The following is a 17,483-nucleotide window of genomic DNA, read 5'->3' as shown; positions in this document are numbered from 1 at the left end:
TAGGAGACCCCCAGGTCTCCAGGCTAGCTCCTCCAGGGAAGGAGGAGCACATAGTTTTCCCCTGTGTACTTGTGTTTCTGGAGCCAGGTGGGTTGGGCAGACAAATGTGCCTTTTGCATGTGGTTGTTAAGATTTGGTGCATTATTGAAACCTAAGTGAACCCTGTAATAATGAGGGAACACATCATCTGTGCCTCGTCATCTTCCTCCTTCTTGGAATCCCCCATGGCTCTATGCCTTATTGCTCCTGCAGGTCCAAACCTTGCTGATGGATAATGTTGTCTAGGGCACAGCAGACCGTGCCCATCCTGCTTTTCCTATACTGAAGTGTGCATCGAGATCTGTCCAGGCATTTGAAGCACATGTTTGATATGCCAATGGCTTATGCAATGACACATCTGGTTGTCTTATGGCATTCATTGCATCACTCCTGGACACCATTAGTTGGGTTGCCCAAGAGTGTCATCAGCCACATTAAGTGGATATCCCTGTCTCCAAACATCCAATAAGTAACTGCTTCGAAGGGTGAAGAGATCAAGAGGATCGACTGCTTATAGGACTAAAGCATCATGGCAGCCACCCAGGAATCTTGCACAGACCTGCATTAAACATCTTCTTGTGATTGCACATAATGTGCATATTGGAATGGATGCCCTTGTAGTTGACCAAACACTAGTGGGTCATTTATGGGTGCCTTAATTGCCACATGTGCAGTCAATAGTGCCTTGCACTGTGGGAAGCTAGCTACAGCAACAAACCCAAATGTCTGCTCATTCTGACTGACATCATCCCAAGTAAAATTGACATAATTAGTAGTCCTGGCAAATAAGTCAATCGTCACCTGTCTTATAACATCGTGGGCTGCCGACAGAGATCCTACAAGTGTCTCTGACAGAGCCCTGAAAGGATGCACAGGCAAAAAACGGAGGAAAGTCACTGTTAAAGTATGGCCACCAGGTCCATTTGGCAATTCTTATTCTAGCAGACCATAAATGCCTGCTACAGCCTCACACAACATCCTAATGGTCAGATATGTTGAGGAAACTTATCCTCTGCCTATAGACCCTGTATGCCATGTACGGTTTCCTGTGAGCTGTTGCTCACTACTTTGGAGTTAGATATTTGTGAACAACATCCCATTATTGGTCAGTGTCCTCAGCTGAGGTCCAATATAAAACAGCCGAAGTGGCATCTATGCTAATCTGATGGATCACATCTCCAAATTTTCAAAGTGTAGGTGACAACTCCAAAGTATACAAAATAACCTCTTGGCACAAGTACTAAGAACAAACCCTTTCCCAAAAACAGGAAAGGAAGCAATTTCTAGTGTTGAGCACTTATTGGCATATCCCCCTGATACATCTTCAGCTCCCTTAATTACCATTGTGTTCTCACCTTACTTTCACTGGGGAGCTCCAGGAAGCCCACGGACTCACAGTTGAAGTAGAAATATCATGTCAACATTGCTCTAATAGAGCAATTAACATGTTAATTAGCTACCTGCATCTCCCAAGAGGTTTGTTTGCACACAGTGAAATGCAGAAGTTGACAAGTTGGAGCCAGCTACTGGATGCATTGTTAATTTCTCTGGTTTTAACCCTCACCCGCTCCCAAACACACTAGGAACGAGCCCTGTGGCACTAAACTCAAATGTTGGCTACTAGTTCTAATGCTCAGCAATTATCAATGTTGTTCTTATTCTGGGCATCAGCAAAGATAGACAACAGGCACTACAGGTAGAAAATTCAATCTTGCGCATTGCTGCCTAAATCAAGCCAGATTTACAGGTGCTGAAGGTTGCAGCTCAAGGAAAACCTGAATGGGGTTTTGGATCAATGGGGAATTGCTGCCAGTCCTCCACTCCCCATTTCTGTCCATAAAACAGGCAAATAATCCAGGCCAATATTTAAACAGATTTCTGGTATGAATTTTAACATGGCATTAATAGTAGAAGCAAACACAGAATTAGCATAATGTAGCTTTTATTCTGAAAATATGGCAAGGATCTAAGGCACTTCAAACATTTAAATACACACATGACAAAATTTAAATGTGACAAGATTGCCGTCTTCATAAATATGCACAGAAAACCATATACAGGGCTTTAATTGAAGGACAGGATGATATACAAATAATATCTCAAATGTCACTAAAACCAAATTAGATACAATGATGTAAACAATTTCTAAAAGAATTAAAAATCTATGTTCAATAGTAAATTATTCTATTCTTCATGTAAATTCATTTTTATTAGGGTATGTATAAAATAGTTTGAAAATACTGTATGACTCAATTTTTAACAGATACAAATGATTTTGTTTGAAATATAAAAGTTACATAACTTTCTGTAAATGAAGGAAACCCAAACAAGGGCCATCCCTCATGCCTCTTAAATTTTAATGTAACCAACTCAAATGTATATTTCCAAATATTATAAATACAATGCAGTGATTTAAAATAATGCCATTAATATCATGACACTTGTTTTAATGAAAGTTTATACAGACAAAATATAGTTTACAACTAACAATGAATGCAATTAAATGAGAAAGCTAAATAGCCATGTGTTGTGTGTTCATTGTGGACTAAAACCAAAGAGACAAAAGGGTAATTTAAAATAAAGACTAATAAAGCTTGCTACAAGCAGCTTTGTTGAGGCAACAATGATGCTGAGTGTATAATGAAGACATTACAAGGCCAGCCTCCGCAACACTTTCCAGTTTAGTTGCTGGTCAGTAGATTGGCAGAGCTACCTTTTTGTACTATTGCTAAAAAAGTTTTTGCTGGTGAGCTCAGGCACACATTTACATTCAGTATCTGTCAATATTAACAGGGATACATAGCAGCTTAGTAAAAGGACTGGGTCAATGGCAGGTAGGAATCAATCAAATTTGCTTCGTCTGGTTGGGCTTGGAGAGGTTTTTCTTCCTAGCCTGGGTGTACCCTAAAAAGTCAAATAGAGATTTAAGACATTGAAAACTACACTGTGTTTTCAGTGAAAAAGATGAATTGAACAATCGTATAGTCAATCTTTGAAATTTTTAAATACATCTATAAGTTTCATTTCATCCTCCAAGTTAATAAAGTACTTAAATTTTATCCTTTTAAGATATTTAGCATAAAGTAGTAGTTTCCCATTGAGTACAGTATTAAATGCAGAACATACTTTGTAATATGCACTGGACTGGCTAGAATAATCCACAATGAAATAAATATTGAAATTGTGCAGTAGGACAAGATGTTGAAACTCCAACTAACTGACATAGGGTTATGCCCAGTATTCCGCAAATGGAGGGTTACTGCCTCTCTATCTAGTTACAGAGAACATGAACTCAGCCATTTCCATCACAAGACTGATGGAATGAAAGGCAGTTAGTTAGGCTGAGCTGCTCATACATTTAGTAGCATTGCCCTCAAATGCAGCTGTGTTTGTTATTGATGAGGAAGAGAAAAGTTTTAACTAAATACCTCAGCTACAGTAAAACTATGGGAAAATACATATTCATGCTTTCCACTGCGATTTAACAGTGAAGCCAGGCATCATTTTTAACTGAAGGATATGCATCTACAGATCATTTAAGTTCTAGATGAAATCATATTGTTAATTTAAAAGAAAAACATGTACGTACCGGTGACGGAGCTTTGGAGAAGTTTACATGAGCATAAAGTAAGACTCCTATATCTTTATGACCAGCCTCGAGAGCAATAGACAATGCTGTGCTTCCATCCTGAGCAAAAGAGAGAATTATGTTCATTTTCTTAATGAATCTAGAATGGTCGGTCATACACTTATATATTTGAAAATCAGCATGGAATCTAAACATCGCCCCTCGAAATTCAATGGCATTACCATCGCTGAATCCCCCATGATCATCATCCTGGGAGATTATCATTGACCAGAAACTGAACTGGACCAGCCATATAAATACTGTGGCTACAAGAGCAGACCAGAGGCTAAAAATCCTGTGGCAAGTAACTAATCCCAAAGCCTGTCCACCAGTTACAAGGCACAATTCTCCAATTTGCTGGATGAGTGCAGCTCCAACAACACTTAAGAAGCTTGACACCGTCCAGGAGCCTGCTTGACTGGCACCCTGTTGACAAACATTCACTCCCTTCACCACCGACAAACAGTGACAGCATGTGTACTATCTACATGACGCATTTAAAAACTCACTAAGGCTCCTTAGACAGTGCCTTCCAAACTGACAATCAATACCATCTAGAAGGACAGGGGCAGCAGACACATGGGAACACCACCACCTAGAAGTTCCCCTCCAAGCCACTCACCATCCTGCTTTGGAAATATATCACTGTTCCTTCACTGTAGGTGTACCTACACCACATGGACCGCAGCGGTTCAAAAAGGCAGCTCACCACCACCTTCTGAAGAAATTAGGGATGGGCAATAAATGCTGGTCTAGCCAGCAATACCCACATCTCATGAATGAATTTAAAAAATTGTTTTGAAAGCAATTCTTGCCAATTGCCAGCAGTTACGTTAATAATTTCCCTTACTTTATATCATAATGATGTTAAGAACAGTGAAACCAAAGTACATGGAAACATTGGCAAACCATTTACTGAGGGGGACCAGACGGGAACTATTTTTTTGGGGGGGGGTGGGTTTCAACATCTCCAGATTGTCACAAATTTTCTTTAAGACTCTATTTACAAACTTCAGTTTTTGATCAATGTGAGTATTTGTTACCCATTGTTGAGAAGCCGTTGGCTGCATATCCAAACTGGGCTGTCCCATGCTATTGTTAACAGACTGCAAATGGCTCAAAAGTCTGTGAACCACCAGGATTTTAAAATCTCCAAAAACGTTGGCTGAGACTAGCAATTTACATGGCTAAATCTTAGTGCATTTATGTAAAGAAAGCAGATCTACCACAACTAATATAACATAATATACCACAGAGTTACTTAAGGCTACATACAATAGAAATGAAATATGTTGTGGGACCTTGGCCTAGTCAGGAATTGCACCACCACTGTGGGTGGATGTAAAATAAAAGTGAACCAGTGTTGTGCACTCGGTCATAATCTATCAATTACACTAACCACACCAGACACATTTATTAAAATTCCACAAGCACAAAGTAGCTGCCTCAGAATAGTGCAAATTCTCTCACCAGAATGGTGAAAAAAACGTAAACCATTCTTTTCCCACTAATTCCAAACATTTATTAAAGAATCGAACTCCATCTGAACCTGGCAAAGAAAAAGCTTGATGTTATCCCTCACCAAGAAATTAAGTTTAAGTTTGGACAGGCTGTGTATAGTTGAATAATGAGACACAGAAACTTACACTTCCTCATGGAACTAGTCTCACTTAGATATCAGTTTTACAAGATCTAAGGTCTTCATACAGGTTACTGGTGTGTTTAAAGTATGAATTCTTTACAGAAGCATTTCCTAATATTTTGTGATTTAAAAAATATATTTACTGTGGTACTTTTAATCTTTCAACTAGGAACAGAAGTCTCTGAGGGGTGATAGACAAGTTCATAAATGGCATGGAAAAAAGTTAACACAGACGACTACTGTAAAATAAAAAATGGAAATAGGGCAAATGGGCAGAAAGTTTCAAGCTAAGAGCCAATTATCAGGTGGTTCTTCTTAGAGTCATCAGTATTTGGAATGGGCATCTAGGAAAAGGCAAAAACCCTGAAATTATTTAAGAAATATATAGGTGCAGCAAGGAATGAAATGTAGGGATATGTAGATCAATTAAAATTGGCTGAATGGTTTTTCTTCCTCATTCATAAAAGTCATATTATTCACAAGATATTAATACCACTAATTTTAGTAAATAATATTTCTCAATATTTTGTTGGCAAGGTATTGTATTCTCTTCCTTTCCCCTCTTCCTCACTCCAATTCCCCCAAAACTTTTCAGCATGGAAATTTCCACACGTTAATGGGCTTCTCGGCTTTGACACTGGGCTGCAGCTTAGCTCTCGAGCCTCTGTTTAAGCTCACTATGACTCTCCTGAAATGTTCACTCTCTCCCTGTGGGGAACAATCAGGCTGCAGATTATGCCATGAAGGAAAAAGTCAACTTACCAGATGATAATTATTCATTAGGACCCTGTTTTAACTATTATTGCCTGTCCCTTTTGATTGCCTACAATTCTTACAGTTACAGTGGTGGCACGACAAATTGACTTTAGATATCTGCCTACGCTACCCAAGTGATCTGATGTAGTTGATCTCATCCTCTAATCTCAGGCAGCACAAAGTCTCCATTCAGCTAGTCCTTTCTCTGGCAAGTTCAAGGGCAAACATGGGCAATGTAAGGTACAGGAGGCACAGACTTTCAAAGCTCCTAAAGAGCAGTTCTGCATAGTATTTTTAGCAATAGGTTTCAGAGCATTTCGCTTTAGCATTGTAAATTTGCCAATATCCAACATTTTATTTTTCAAGTCATAAGGATTGTGTTTTCTTTTGGTGCAAATTTTGGTTAAAAAAGGTTGCTGCTATTTTCTTGGGTGATTTTCAGAATGTATCTAATTCACATTGTCGTCCTTTACTACTACCCATAAATTTCTCCCCTCAATCTAAAAACAATGACTTGCAATATCTGCAGTTTTGTGGGTGATGAAAGCTTTCCAGTATCTCACCCAAATGAATATTCTGTGTGACAGCTTACCCAGTGACTTCCAATGAACTATTCACCAATAGAGGGCATCACAACTGATCCTGATCCTATCCTTATCCAAAGTCAATAAGCACAACACAGTAATACAATACAGGAATACTAGCAGATTTCCCCCAACCTCCTCAGGCCCAGTGGTGCAGAGGCCAAATGCACCACCTGAGCTACAGCCCCAGCAATGTCCTGCTAATGAACACATTAATTTCTGATGAAAAGTCATCACACTGTTCTGCTCTCCACAGATGCTGCCAGTCCTGCTGAGTATTTCAGTATTTTCTGTCTTTCATCAGATTTCCATGCTCTCCACAGATGCTGCCAGTCCTGCTGAGTACTTCAGTATTTTCTGTCTTTCATCAGATTTCCAGCATCCACAGTATTTTGCTTTTACATTAATTTATCTGTTGGTTTGCTAATTCAAGATTATCCCTTAACCTTCTAATTCAACATCAACATATTACAAACACCCATTCCTCATTCATGAATGTTTTGTCAAGAATGCTAACAAGATGTGTTCCACAACCGTGGTGGATTTGATTGTTTTATTTGGTGCATAGCTGGACTGGTTCATAAAGTAACTGAAACCCTCGAGCTGCAGCAGGTGTGAGTGGCCTCAATGATGGGGGGGAGAGATTAATATGGTTTCTGCGCAGGCAGGGAATTAAAAATACATTGATACTGCTGATATTTACTCTGTTTTTCCTGCACGAACAGCACCATTGACAATAACAACAGTAATCTGATTTTCCACAATTCAAACACTCATACCATTTTCCAACATTAATCAGTGACTGGTTGCGAAATAGTGCAGATTCATTAGCTATCCTCTATCTGAGGATACAGAGTATAAACTATTCTGTGCAACCATATTTAGTAATTAAATTAATATTTCCAGAGAGGAAGATGGTACATACAACATATAGAGATAGTTCAGTATAAACAACCATAACAAGACAAACATTTACACCCTGCAATAAAATGTCTTAAAGGCAACTTACACTGTCAGCTAAAGTGGAATCACATCCAGGTTGGGCCAGCAGGAGCTTAACTATCTCCACATGCCCGTGCTCACTTGCACACATCAGAGCTGTAGAGCCTTCGTCATCCTGGATATTGACATCAGCACCACAGAGAAGCAGCGCTTTCACCATGTCCATCCGACCATGGCTCACTGCAAGCATCAGCGCCGTCTGACCAGCCTAAACCATAAAATACACAATGACAGAGCTTATGTAACAGACTGAAAGAATTGGTTCCATGTCAGAAAATGTATAAAAAAAGTACAAGAAAACGATACTACAACAGTACGTTCGAGTTCCAACAACTTCAGCATGGCATGGTAGATCAAGAATTCATGTGATTTTCATCTTAGTTACGTCTCCTTGGGAAATTTATGTGGAGCTAAATATTTCACAATAAGGAGACTGAGAAAACTAGAGTCATTTAATAATATGCATGTTACACGGAATATAAAGAAAGAAAAATATATTTCAAAATTTATCTAAGTAAGGCATAAAATCACCCTCCCAATCAAATCTGTTCTTTCTAACAGACCATGTATAATATGACTAGAACACAAGTAGGCCATTCGCTCAAGGCTATTCTGCCATTCAATTGGATCTTGGCTGATCTATATCTCAACATATTGTTATGATCCCAAATGATGTTACAACTGGATAAAGCTGATCCCAGAGTAGGCCCAGTTTGATAGATCCTAACTTTTGATTTGTTTGTTTAGATACATGGAGAGTGCCTATTGAACAGAGTCACTAGAGTCAGCTAATGAACTTGTAATGAAAGAATAAAACATTTATTTAACAAGATGAACTATATTACAATACTCCATAGCCCACACTATACCTTTACACACATATATATATACACAGGTTTTTAAGAATAACCTAAGTTACAAAAGCTATCTTATACTCTGTAAACAGTAAGTACACAATCTATGTAAACCAATAGGCAACCTGTGGTCAGACACACCACACTCCAAGTGACAGATGCCACCCCGACCAGATGCTATGGATCTCTCCTCAACTCTCCCCAGATGCTTGTCACACCATGAGCCAACCAGTCCCACTGCATACCGCCTTTCACACAATGGTTTCCAAACTCCACTCTCCAAGAACTCATGTTGGAATCTTCTCTCAAACTGACGCTTTCTCTCAGACACCTTCCGCCAGGGTTCACCTCCAAGGTTTTGAACTCTCCTTCCAATCTTCCTCGGTCACCACATGCATTCAAATCATCTCCCATGCACTCTCTCTCAATGACTCAGCTGTCAATAGTACACCACTGCTTCATATGCCCATAGCAAAGTGTTATCGACCTTCAGTTGTCACTTTGGACCTTCTGGCTTCTCACAAGCCTTTATCTCTTTAAACTTGAAGCCTTTCTCTACTCCTCACTCTTAGCTTCACTTAACAGGACCATTTCCAGGTTTCTGTCCTTCCTTCGACTAGAAGGTCTTCTTGGGACGTTCTTCTGTTCCATTCCCCTGGAATTGGGGACTTTCATCTTTAGCTTGGGACTGGTTATCTGTCCCTTTTGCTTCAGTCTCTCTCTGGCAGCTACTTTCAACCAACTTTAGCTTGGGACTGGCTATGTGTCCCTTCTAAGTTACTTCTGCTTGGCAGCTGTCTTCAAACTGAACTCAAACTGCTATTTCTTTAGTTTTTCCTGTGTGTGTGTGTGTGTGTGTGTGTGTGTGTGTGTGTGTGTGTGTGTGTGTGTGTGTGTGTGTGTGTGTGTGTGTGTGTGTGCGCGCGCGCGCACGCACGCGCGGGGGGCGTTGGGATGTGCCTCGCTGCACTCCTGTTGCTGAGCAACAGCACAGTTTTTTCTACTCGTTTGCTTCACTTAGCCTGAAGAGTCGTAAAACTCATTAGAAATGCAGGCACCATTTAAAGTGAAACTAAAACATAACTTCACCCTTTCTTAACACACAACTACAGAAATACAAATCAAGCAAACTTTAAAGCTAAAGCTCGTTTCTAACACCCACAAATACAAATATAACTTACTTAGAGCAGGATTTTCCCCCCCATCGGGGGCGAAGTTGAATGGCAGGTGCACAGAGGCACGACTCTGATTGGTGCCCCTGATTGGGGGCGCGGTACCATTTTACATGGGTGGGCCAATTATGGAAGTGTTGTGCGTTCCCTGTGTGGGCGGGAGGAATTCCCTAAATCGAGAGTGTGTTCTGTCGCGCATGCGCAGGAAAGAGCGCACTCAGCTTCCTGAGGCTAAGTGCTGCCTTAGGTAGATTGGCTGTTCTGTGACAAAAATTAAAAATAGAAAAAAAAAATCCTGACATGTCCCCTCATGTGACAATGGCACATGAATTGGGACATGTCCATAATTTTAACAAAAACTTTAATAAATTTTTTAAAAACCTAAATGAAACCTCATCCCGCCTGTGGATGAGATTTCACGCTTTTTCTAATTCCCACCGGGGCTCCTGGCCTGCCCGCCTACCTTAAGGTTGGACGAGCAGGTCCATTAATTAGCTAAATGACTATCAATGGCCTCAATTGGCCATTGACAGGTTGGCGGGCGCCCAGCTGATTTTTCTGCGCCTCCGCCTATTGGAAAATTTAAATGGAGCGCTGTGATGTTGGGAGTTCCGCCTGACATCACCGTGCGTCATTTTACGTGTTGGCGAGCGGGCCCCACCCCCTGCTGACCGACAGGAAAATCCTGCCCTTAAACTCTATTTCCTAATATTATTTACCCACCTTTGATGCATAACCCTAAAGACCCAAATAAATATTTGTCGATCTATATGTTGAAAATTTCAATTAACTCAAGTTACTGTTTTTTTGGGGGTGGGACAGAACTGTAGATTTTCACTACTGTGTGTGGAGAAAGTGTTCCCTGATTTCAGACCTGAATAACAAACCTCTAATTTTAAGCCCAAGCTCCTTTGCTCTGGGTTCTATCACCAGAGGAAATAGCTGCTTTGTGTCTGCTCTGGCAAACTGTTTTAACATTTTAAACACATCAATTAACTCACCTATTAATCTAACAACAAACTTAAAGCAACTAATATTAGTGAAGAAAAAATACTGTAGAAATTAATGGGACTAATGGCTGAGAATGTCTACATCCTAGTGTTCCAAAGAGATGGTGTCAGAAACAGTGGATGCATTGGCTGTGATCTTAAAAAATTAGATTCCGAAACTCAGTGGATTGGAAGCTAGCCAATGTAACACTGCAATTCAAGAAAAGGAGAAGTGGGGAAACAAGAAACTACAGCCAGTTCAGTCATTAGGAAAATCCTGGAATCCATTATTAAGGAAGCGATATCTACAGCAAGAGCTTGTGGACTTCATTTAAAACAGAGAGCAGGGGAGCGGGTGGACTCTATTTAAAACAGAGCAGGGAGACTTCATTTAAAAAGAGCTTGGAGAATAGCTGATTGGTGAATTGGATTGGTGGGTATTTCTAGTCTTTAGATTAAAATTAAGGACTATAGTTACTGTTTAGAGCTCTAGTTTTTATTTTCTCTTTAAAAATAGCCTAAGATTAATAATGGTGTAAATAATTAAATTCAATAAAGTGTAAAGAGCAGTGATACTACAGTAATTAATTAATAAGTTAAATAAAATAACATAGTGATGGCAGGACTGGCGTTGCTCTTGTGGCATGTGGGAGCTGCTGGACACCAAGGTGACCTGGAGCAAACGCGTGTGTAGTAAGTGTTTGTGGCTCGAGGAACTTCGGATCCGAGTTAATGGGTCGGAGTCTGAGCTGCAGGCATTGCTCCACATCAGGGAGAGGGAAAGTTACCTGGACACTTTGCTCCAGGAGGCGGTCACACTCCTCAGATTAGGTAATTCAAATTTGGTCTGCGGTCAGGGACAGGAGGATGTGTCTGCTGGTGAGGCAGGTGTGGGGACCTAGGGGGTAACGTTCGAGGAGCCTCAGCCCCTGCAACTGTCCAACAGTTACGAAGTTCTTGCAAGCTGTGTGGACGAGAGTGGGGACTGCAGGGAGGATGAGCGAACTGACCTTGGCACCATGGTACAGGGAGCCATTCAAGTGGGAGGAGGAAATAGGAACATAGTAGTGGTAGGGGACAGTATAATTAGGGGGATAGATACTGTTCTCTGCAGCCGTGAGCTTGAGTCCCAAAGGCTGTGTTGCCTGCCCAGTGCCAGGGTTAAGGACATCTCCTCAGGGCTGTAGAGGAACTTGGAGTGGGAGGGGAAGGATCTAGTTGTCGTCGTCCACATTGGTACCAACGACATTGATAGGACTATAAAGGAGGTTCTGCTGAAAGAGTTTGAACAGTTAGGAGTTAAATTAAAAAGCAGAACGTCCAAGGTAATAATCTTGGGATGACTACCTGAACCATGGACAAACTGGCAAAGGTTAAATAAAGTCAATGAGTTAAATGCGTGGCTCAAAGATTGGTGTGGGAAGAATGGGATTCAGTTCATGGGGCACTAGCAGCAGTACTGAGGTAGAAGGGAGCTGTTCCAGTGGTTTGGGCTTCACTTGAACCATGCTGGGACCAGTATCCTGGTGAAATCAAATAACTAGGGCTGTAGAGAGGGCTTTAAAATAAATAGAGGAGGAGGGAGGGTTCTGGAGAGGGGATAAGTAGCCTTACAAAGCAAAAGGATATGGTGGCATTGCAGGGCAGCTACTTAGGTAATGATACCCAGAGTGTGACAGGGAGGGATAGAGTGTACAAACAACAAAAAAAAAAAGGAGCAAATAGGGTCAAAGGAGGAAAAAATGGTAAAAAGGCAAAATTAATGGCTCTTTACTTAAATGCATGTAACATTCGGAACAAAGTAAATGAATTAACGGCACAAATAGAGGTTAATGGGTATGATCTTACAGCCATTACGGAGACATGGTTACAAGGAGATCAAAGTTGGAAATAAATATCCAAGGGTATGTGATTTTTTGAAAGGACAGGCTGGAAGGAAAGGGTGGTCGGGTAACTTTGTTAGTACGAGATGGAATAAGTACAATGGCAAGAAATTATCTTGGATTGGAAGATGTAATATCCATATGGGTGGAGGTAAGAAATAACATGGGGAAGAAGACACTGGTGGGAATACTGTATAGGCCCCCTAACTGTAGCTGTGCTATTGGACAGAGAATAAAACAGAAAATAATGAGGGCATGTAAAAATGGCAGTATATTAATCATGGGTGACTTTAATCTTCATGTAGATTGGGAAATCAAATTTGCAGAGATAGCCACAAACAAGTATTCATAGAGTGTATTCAGGACAGTTTCCTAGAACAATATGTTGTGGATCCAACCAGGGATCAGGCTATTTGGTTCTGGTAATGTGTAACGAGGCAGGTTTAATAAATGATCTCGGCGTAAAAGATCTCCGAGGAAACTGAGCATAACATGGTGGAATTTAGCATTCAGTTTGAGAGTGGGAAACTTAGTTCGGAAACATCTGTGCTAAAATTAAATAAGGGTAATTACAAAAGAGTAAGGGCAGAGTTGTCTGGAGTGGACTGGGAAAGAAATTTAGCAGAAAAGATGATCGATGAACAATGGCAGACGTTTAAGAAAATAGTTCATGACTCACAACAAAGATATATCCCAGTAAGGAAGGAGGATTGTAGGAGTGGGATAAACCAACCACGGTGAACCAAAAAAGTTAAGGATAGTGTCAAAGTGAAAGAAAAGGCATACAATGTGGTAAAGATTAGTGGTAAGCCAGAGGATTCGGAAAGTTTTACAAGCCAACAGAAGACAACCAAAAAAATAATAAAGAGGGAGAAAATAAACTAGCAAGTAATTTAAAAACAGACAGTAAGAGCTTCTTTAAATATATAAAAAGAGAGAGGCCAAAGTCAATATAGGCCCCTTAGAGAATGAGACCAGGGAAATAATAATGGGGAACCAGGAAATGGCAGAGGAGTTGAATAAATACTTGACATCAGTCTTAATGGGTAGAAGGCGCTAATAGCATATCAAAATACTAAATAATCATGGGGCAAAAGAGGCGGGGGGTGGGGGTGGTAGGAAATACAATAACTATCACTAGAGAAAAAGTACTAAGGAAACTAATGGGGCTAAAGGCCAAAAAGTCACCTGGACCTGATAGGTTGCATCCTAGGATATTAAAGGAAATAGCTGCAGAGATAGTGGATGCACTGGTAGTAATCTTCCAAGAGTCTTTCTGGAAAAGTCCCAGAGGATTGGAAAACTGCCAATTCAAAAAGGGAGGGAGACAAAAAAATAGGTAACCATAGGCCAGTAAGCTTAACATCTGTCATTGGGAAAACGTTGGCATTGATTAGAAAGGATGTAATTGCAGAGCATTTAGAAATACATAATCTAATCAAACAGAGTCAGCATGGTTTCACAAAGGGGAAATCATACCTGACAAATTTATTAGAATTCTTTGAGGTGGTAACAAGCAGGATAGATAAAGGGGAACCAGTAGATGTAATATATTTGGATTTCCAAAAGGCGTTTGATAAGGTATCACATGTAAGGCTATTTAATAAGTTAAGAGTCCATGGTGTTGGGGGTAGTATATTAGCACGGATAGAGGATTGACTAATAGATGACAGAGTTGGGATACGGGGGGGGGGACATTTTCAGGATGGCAATCTATACCTAGTGGAGTGCCACAGGGATCAGTGCTGGGACCACAATTATTTACAATATATATTAAAGACTTGGATGAGGGAAATGAATGTACTATCACCAAGTTTGCGGATGTCAAAAATAGGTGGGAAGACAAATAGTGAGGATGACAGAATCTACAGAGGGATATAGACAGGTTAAGTGAGTGGGCCAAAATGTGGCAGATGGAATATAATGTGGGAAAGTGTGAAGTTATGCACTTTGACAGGAAGAATAGAGGAGCTGAATACTATTTAAATGGAGAAAGACTGAAGAAAGCTGCAGCACAGAGGGATTTAGGGGTCCTTGTGCATGAATCCCAAAAAGCTAACATACAAGTTCAACAAGTAATAGGTAAGGCAAATGGAATGCTGCCCTTTATTTCTGAGGGAATGGTGAATAAAAATAGGGAAGTCTTGCAAGGCACTAGTTAGACCACATCCAGAATTCTGTAAGCAGTTTTGGTCCCTTTATCTAAGAAAAAGATATGCTGGCATTGGAGGCAGTCCAGAGAAGGTTCACTAGGTTGATCCCAGGGATGGAGGGGTTTTCTTCTGAGGAGAGGTTGAGTTGATTGGGCCTGTACTTATTGGAGTAGAAGAATGAGAGGTGACCTTACTGAAACATATAAGATTCTTAGGGGGCTTGACAGGGTAGATGCTGAGAGGTTGTTTCCCCTTGTGGGAGAGTCTAGCACCAGAGAACATAATCTCAGAGTAAGGGGGCGCCCATTTAAAACAGAGATGTGGAGGAATTTCTTCTCTTGGAGGGCAGTCAATCTGTGGAATTCTTTACTGCAGAGGGCTGTAGAGGTTGGGTCGTTAAATATTCAAGGCTGAGATGGACAGATTTTTAATTAGTAAAGGAATCGAGGGTTATGGGGAAAAGGTAGGAAAATGGACTTGAGGATTATCAGATCAGCCATGATCTGATTGAATGGCGGAGCAGACTCGATGGGCTGAATGGCCTTCTTCTGCTCCTATGTCTTATGGTCTAAGAGGGTACTTAGAGAATCATAATATGGTTAGATGAAGCAACATGTTTTTATGAAAGGGAAATCATGCTTGACAAATCTACTAGAGTTCTTTGAGGATACAACCAGCAGGTTAGATAAAGGAAAATCAGTGGATGCAATATATTTGGATTTTCAAAAGGCATTCGATAAGGGGCCACATGTAAGGTTGTTGCACAAGATAAGGGGCTCATGGAACTGGGGGCCAAAATATTAGCATGGGTATGGGATTGGTTAAAGAACAGGAAAGAGAGAGTAGGAATAAGCGTGCTAATAGGTTGATAGCAGGTTGATACACAGGTTGAGTATCCTTTATCCAAAACCCTTGGGACTTCAGATCATTTCTCTTTTTGGAAACTGCATATAAACTTACATTACAATAGCCTAACCCTAGGCTAGCTATGGTCTAAAGTAAATAAAACAGCTAGAAAAGTAAGATGAACTAAATAATAAAATACAGGATACCTGTAATAAGTTTCTTTTTGACATGTTGATCACAAAAATCGCAAGGTAAACAGTGCAGACAAACTAGGCTTCTGTGCTGAAGGTCGATGAGGTTCAAAAGAAGTGCTGTTTTTGGATGTGTTTGGATTTCGGATTTATGGATAAAGGATACTCGACCTATGCCAGTGGGGTGCCACGAGGATCACTGCTGGGGTCTCAGCATGTTAATAACTTAGATGAAGGTACTGAAAGTAATGTATCAAAATTTGCTGATCATACAAGGTTAAATTGGAAAGTGAACTGCGAAGAGAATGCAAAGGGTGCAATCTTATCAGCCCCGTGAAGGTAGCTTTGGAGGCAGGGGAGAGTAAATCTGCAAAAGCATCTGTCAGGTCAGCTCCTTACTGTATTCACACCTTGGCGCACTTTTGTCGGAGGTCAGACAATTAGGTACAATCAATGTAATTTAGTAAGGTTGAACCGAGTACCATGAGGCACTGACCGGTGCGCACCACCCACCGTCCCCACAAGCAAGAGAGGGGAGGTACTCTCACAGCAGGAATTTCGAGTCCTGTAACTTGTCAGGATATGAAGGAGCTCAGTGGTAGAAAGTGGTAAGGGCTGCTCTGTTGGCCTGTATCTTGGCCTTGCTGCTGAGTTTTGAAACACCAGAAGCAGATGCCTCTGATGGCCATATGCATTAAATTTTGCAGCCCTTCCAAGAACGGCAATTGTTGCTGCAGTTGCTCTATCAGTTTGAACCCCAGCAGCACTTCCACTGGTCTCACAATGGGGCTGCCAGCCTCCGCTGGAGTGGGCTGGGATGTCCAGCATTCCTGCCTTGGGAAGGCAGTCGACGTCCATCCTTAAACGGTTGGCAAACGTGGAGGCAGCCTCTTAACTGGCCAGTTCTTGTAAGATTCCCCATTGCCACACAACTGGCAGGCAATGATCATCTCCAACAAGAGAGAATCTAACCATCTCCCCATGACTTTCAATGGCATGACCATTGCTGAATCCCCCACTATCAACATCCTGGGGATTACCAATGACTAGAAACGGAACTAGACAACAGCAGCTCAGAGACTGGGAACTCGGAGGTGAGTAACTCACCTCCTAACTCCTCAAAAGCCTATCCACCACGTACCAGGCACATCAGGAGGGTGATGGAATACTCTCCATTTGCCTGCACAAACGCGTCTCCAACAATACTCAAGAAGCTTGACACATCCAGGACTAAGCCGTCTATTTGACTGACATCAGAGTCACTAACTTAGACATTCATTGCCTCTACCACAGATGCAACACAGATTGGTGCCAGTGTGTGACATATGTGAGATGCAGCAACTAGTCAAGCCTCCTTCGTCAGCACCTTCCAAAACTGTGGCCTCTACCACCTAGAAGGACAAAGGCAGCAGATGCATGGGAACACCACCACCTGCAAGTTTCCCTCCAAGCTCACACCATCCTGAGTTGGAACTATATTGCCATCTCTTCACTGCTGCTGGATTGAAATCCTGAAATTCTTTTCCTAACAGCCCTGTGGGTGTACCTGCATGAGATGGACTGCAGCAGCTCAAGGCAGCGGCTCGTCACCACCTTCTTGAGGGCAATGAGGGATGGGCAACAAATGTTGGCCATGTCACTGATGCCCACATCCCATGAAAGTATAGAAAATAACTCTGACCCATGTGGGACTGGGATCTGGAAAAGGCTCCAATGCCTGAAATATTGGGCAGAATTTTACAAG

General features: G+C 41.2%; 1 protein-coding gene across 5 annotated transcripts in view; it reads right to left on the bottom strand.

The window, feature by feature from the left end:
* Positions 1-1,964: 1,964 nt before the first annotated feature.
* The window catches only part of kank1a (KN motif and ankyrin repeat domains 1a), a 230,304-nt gene continuing 214,785 nt past the window's right edge, over positions 1,965-17,483 (bottom strand). For all 5 annotated transcript variants that reach the window (XM_041186282.1, XM_041186281.1, XM_041186280.1 and 2 more), the window contains 3 exons: positions 7,659-7,859; positions 3,629-3,727; positions 1,965-2,943 (listed from right to left, as the gene is read on the bottom strand). In XM_041186282.1, the coding sequence (XP_041042216.1) occupies positions 2,881-2,943; positions 3,629-3,727; positions 7,659-7,859 (363 nt within the window). In that variant the 3' untranslated portion in view covers positions 1,965-2,880. The remainder of the gene's footprint in view (positions 2,944-3,628; positions 3,728-7,658; positions 7,860-17,483) is intronic.

This window comes from Carcharodon carcharias, chromosome 4 (assembly GCF_017639515.1).
Source record: "Carcharodon carcharias isolate sCarCar2 chromosome 4, sCarCar2.pri, whole genome shotgun sequence".
NCBI classification, from domain to species: domain Eukaryota; kingdom Metazoa; phylum Chordata; class Chondrichthyes; order Lamniformes; family Lamnidae; genus Carcharodon; species Carcharodon carcharias.
Note: the sequence above shows the minus strand (reverse complement) of the source record. Positions and strands in the feature narration are given on the sequence as shown.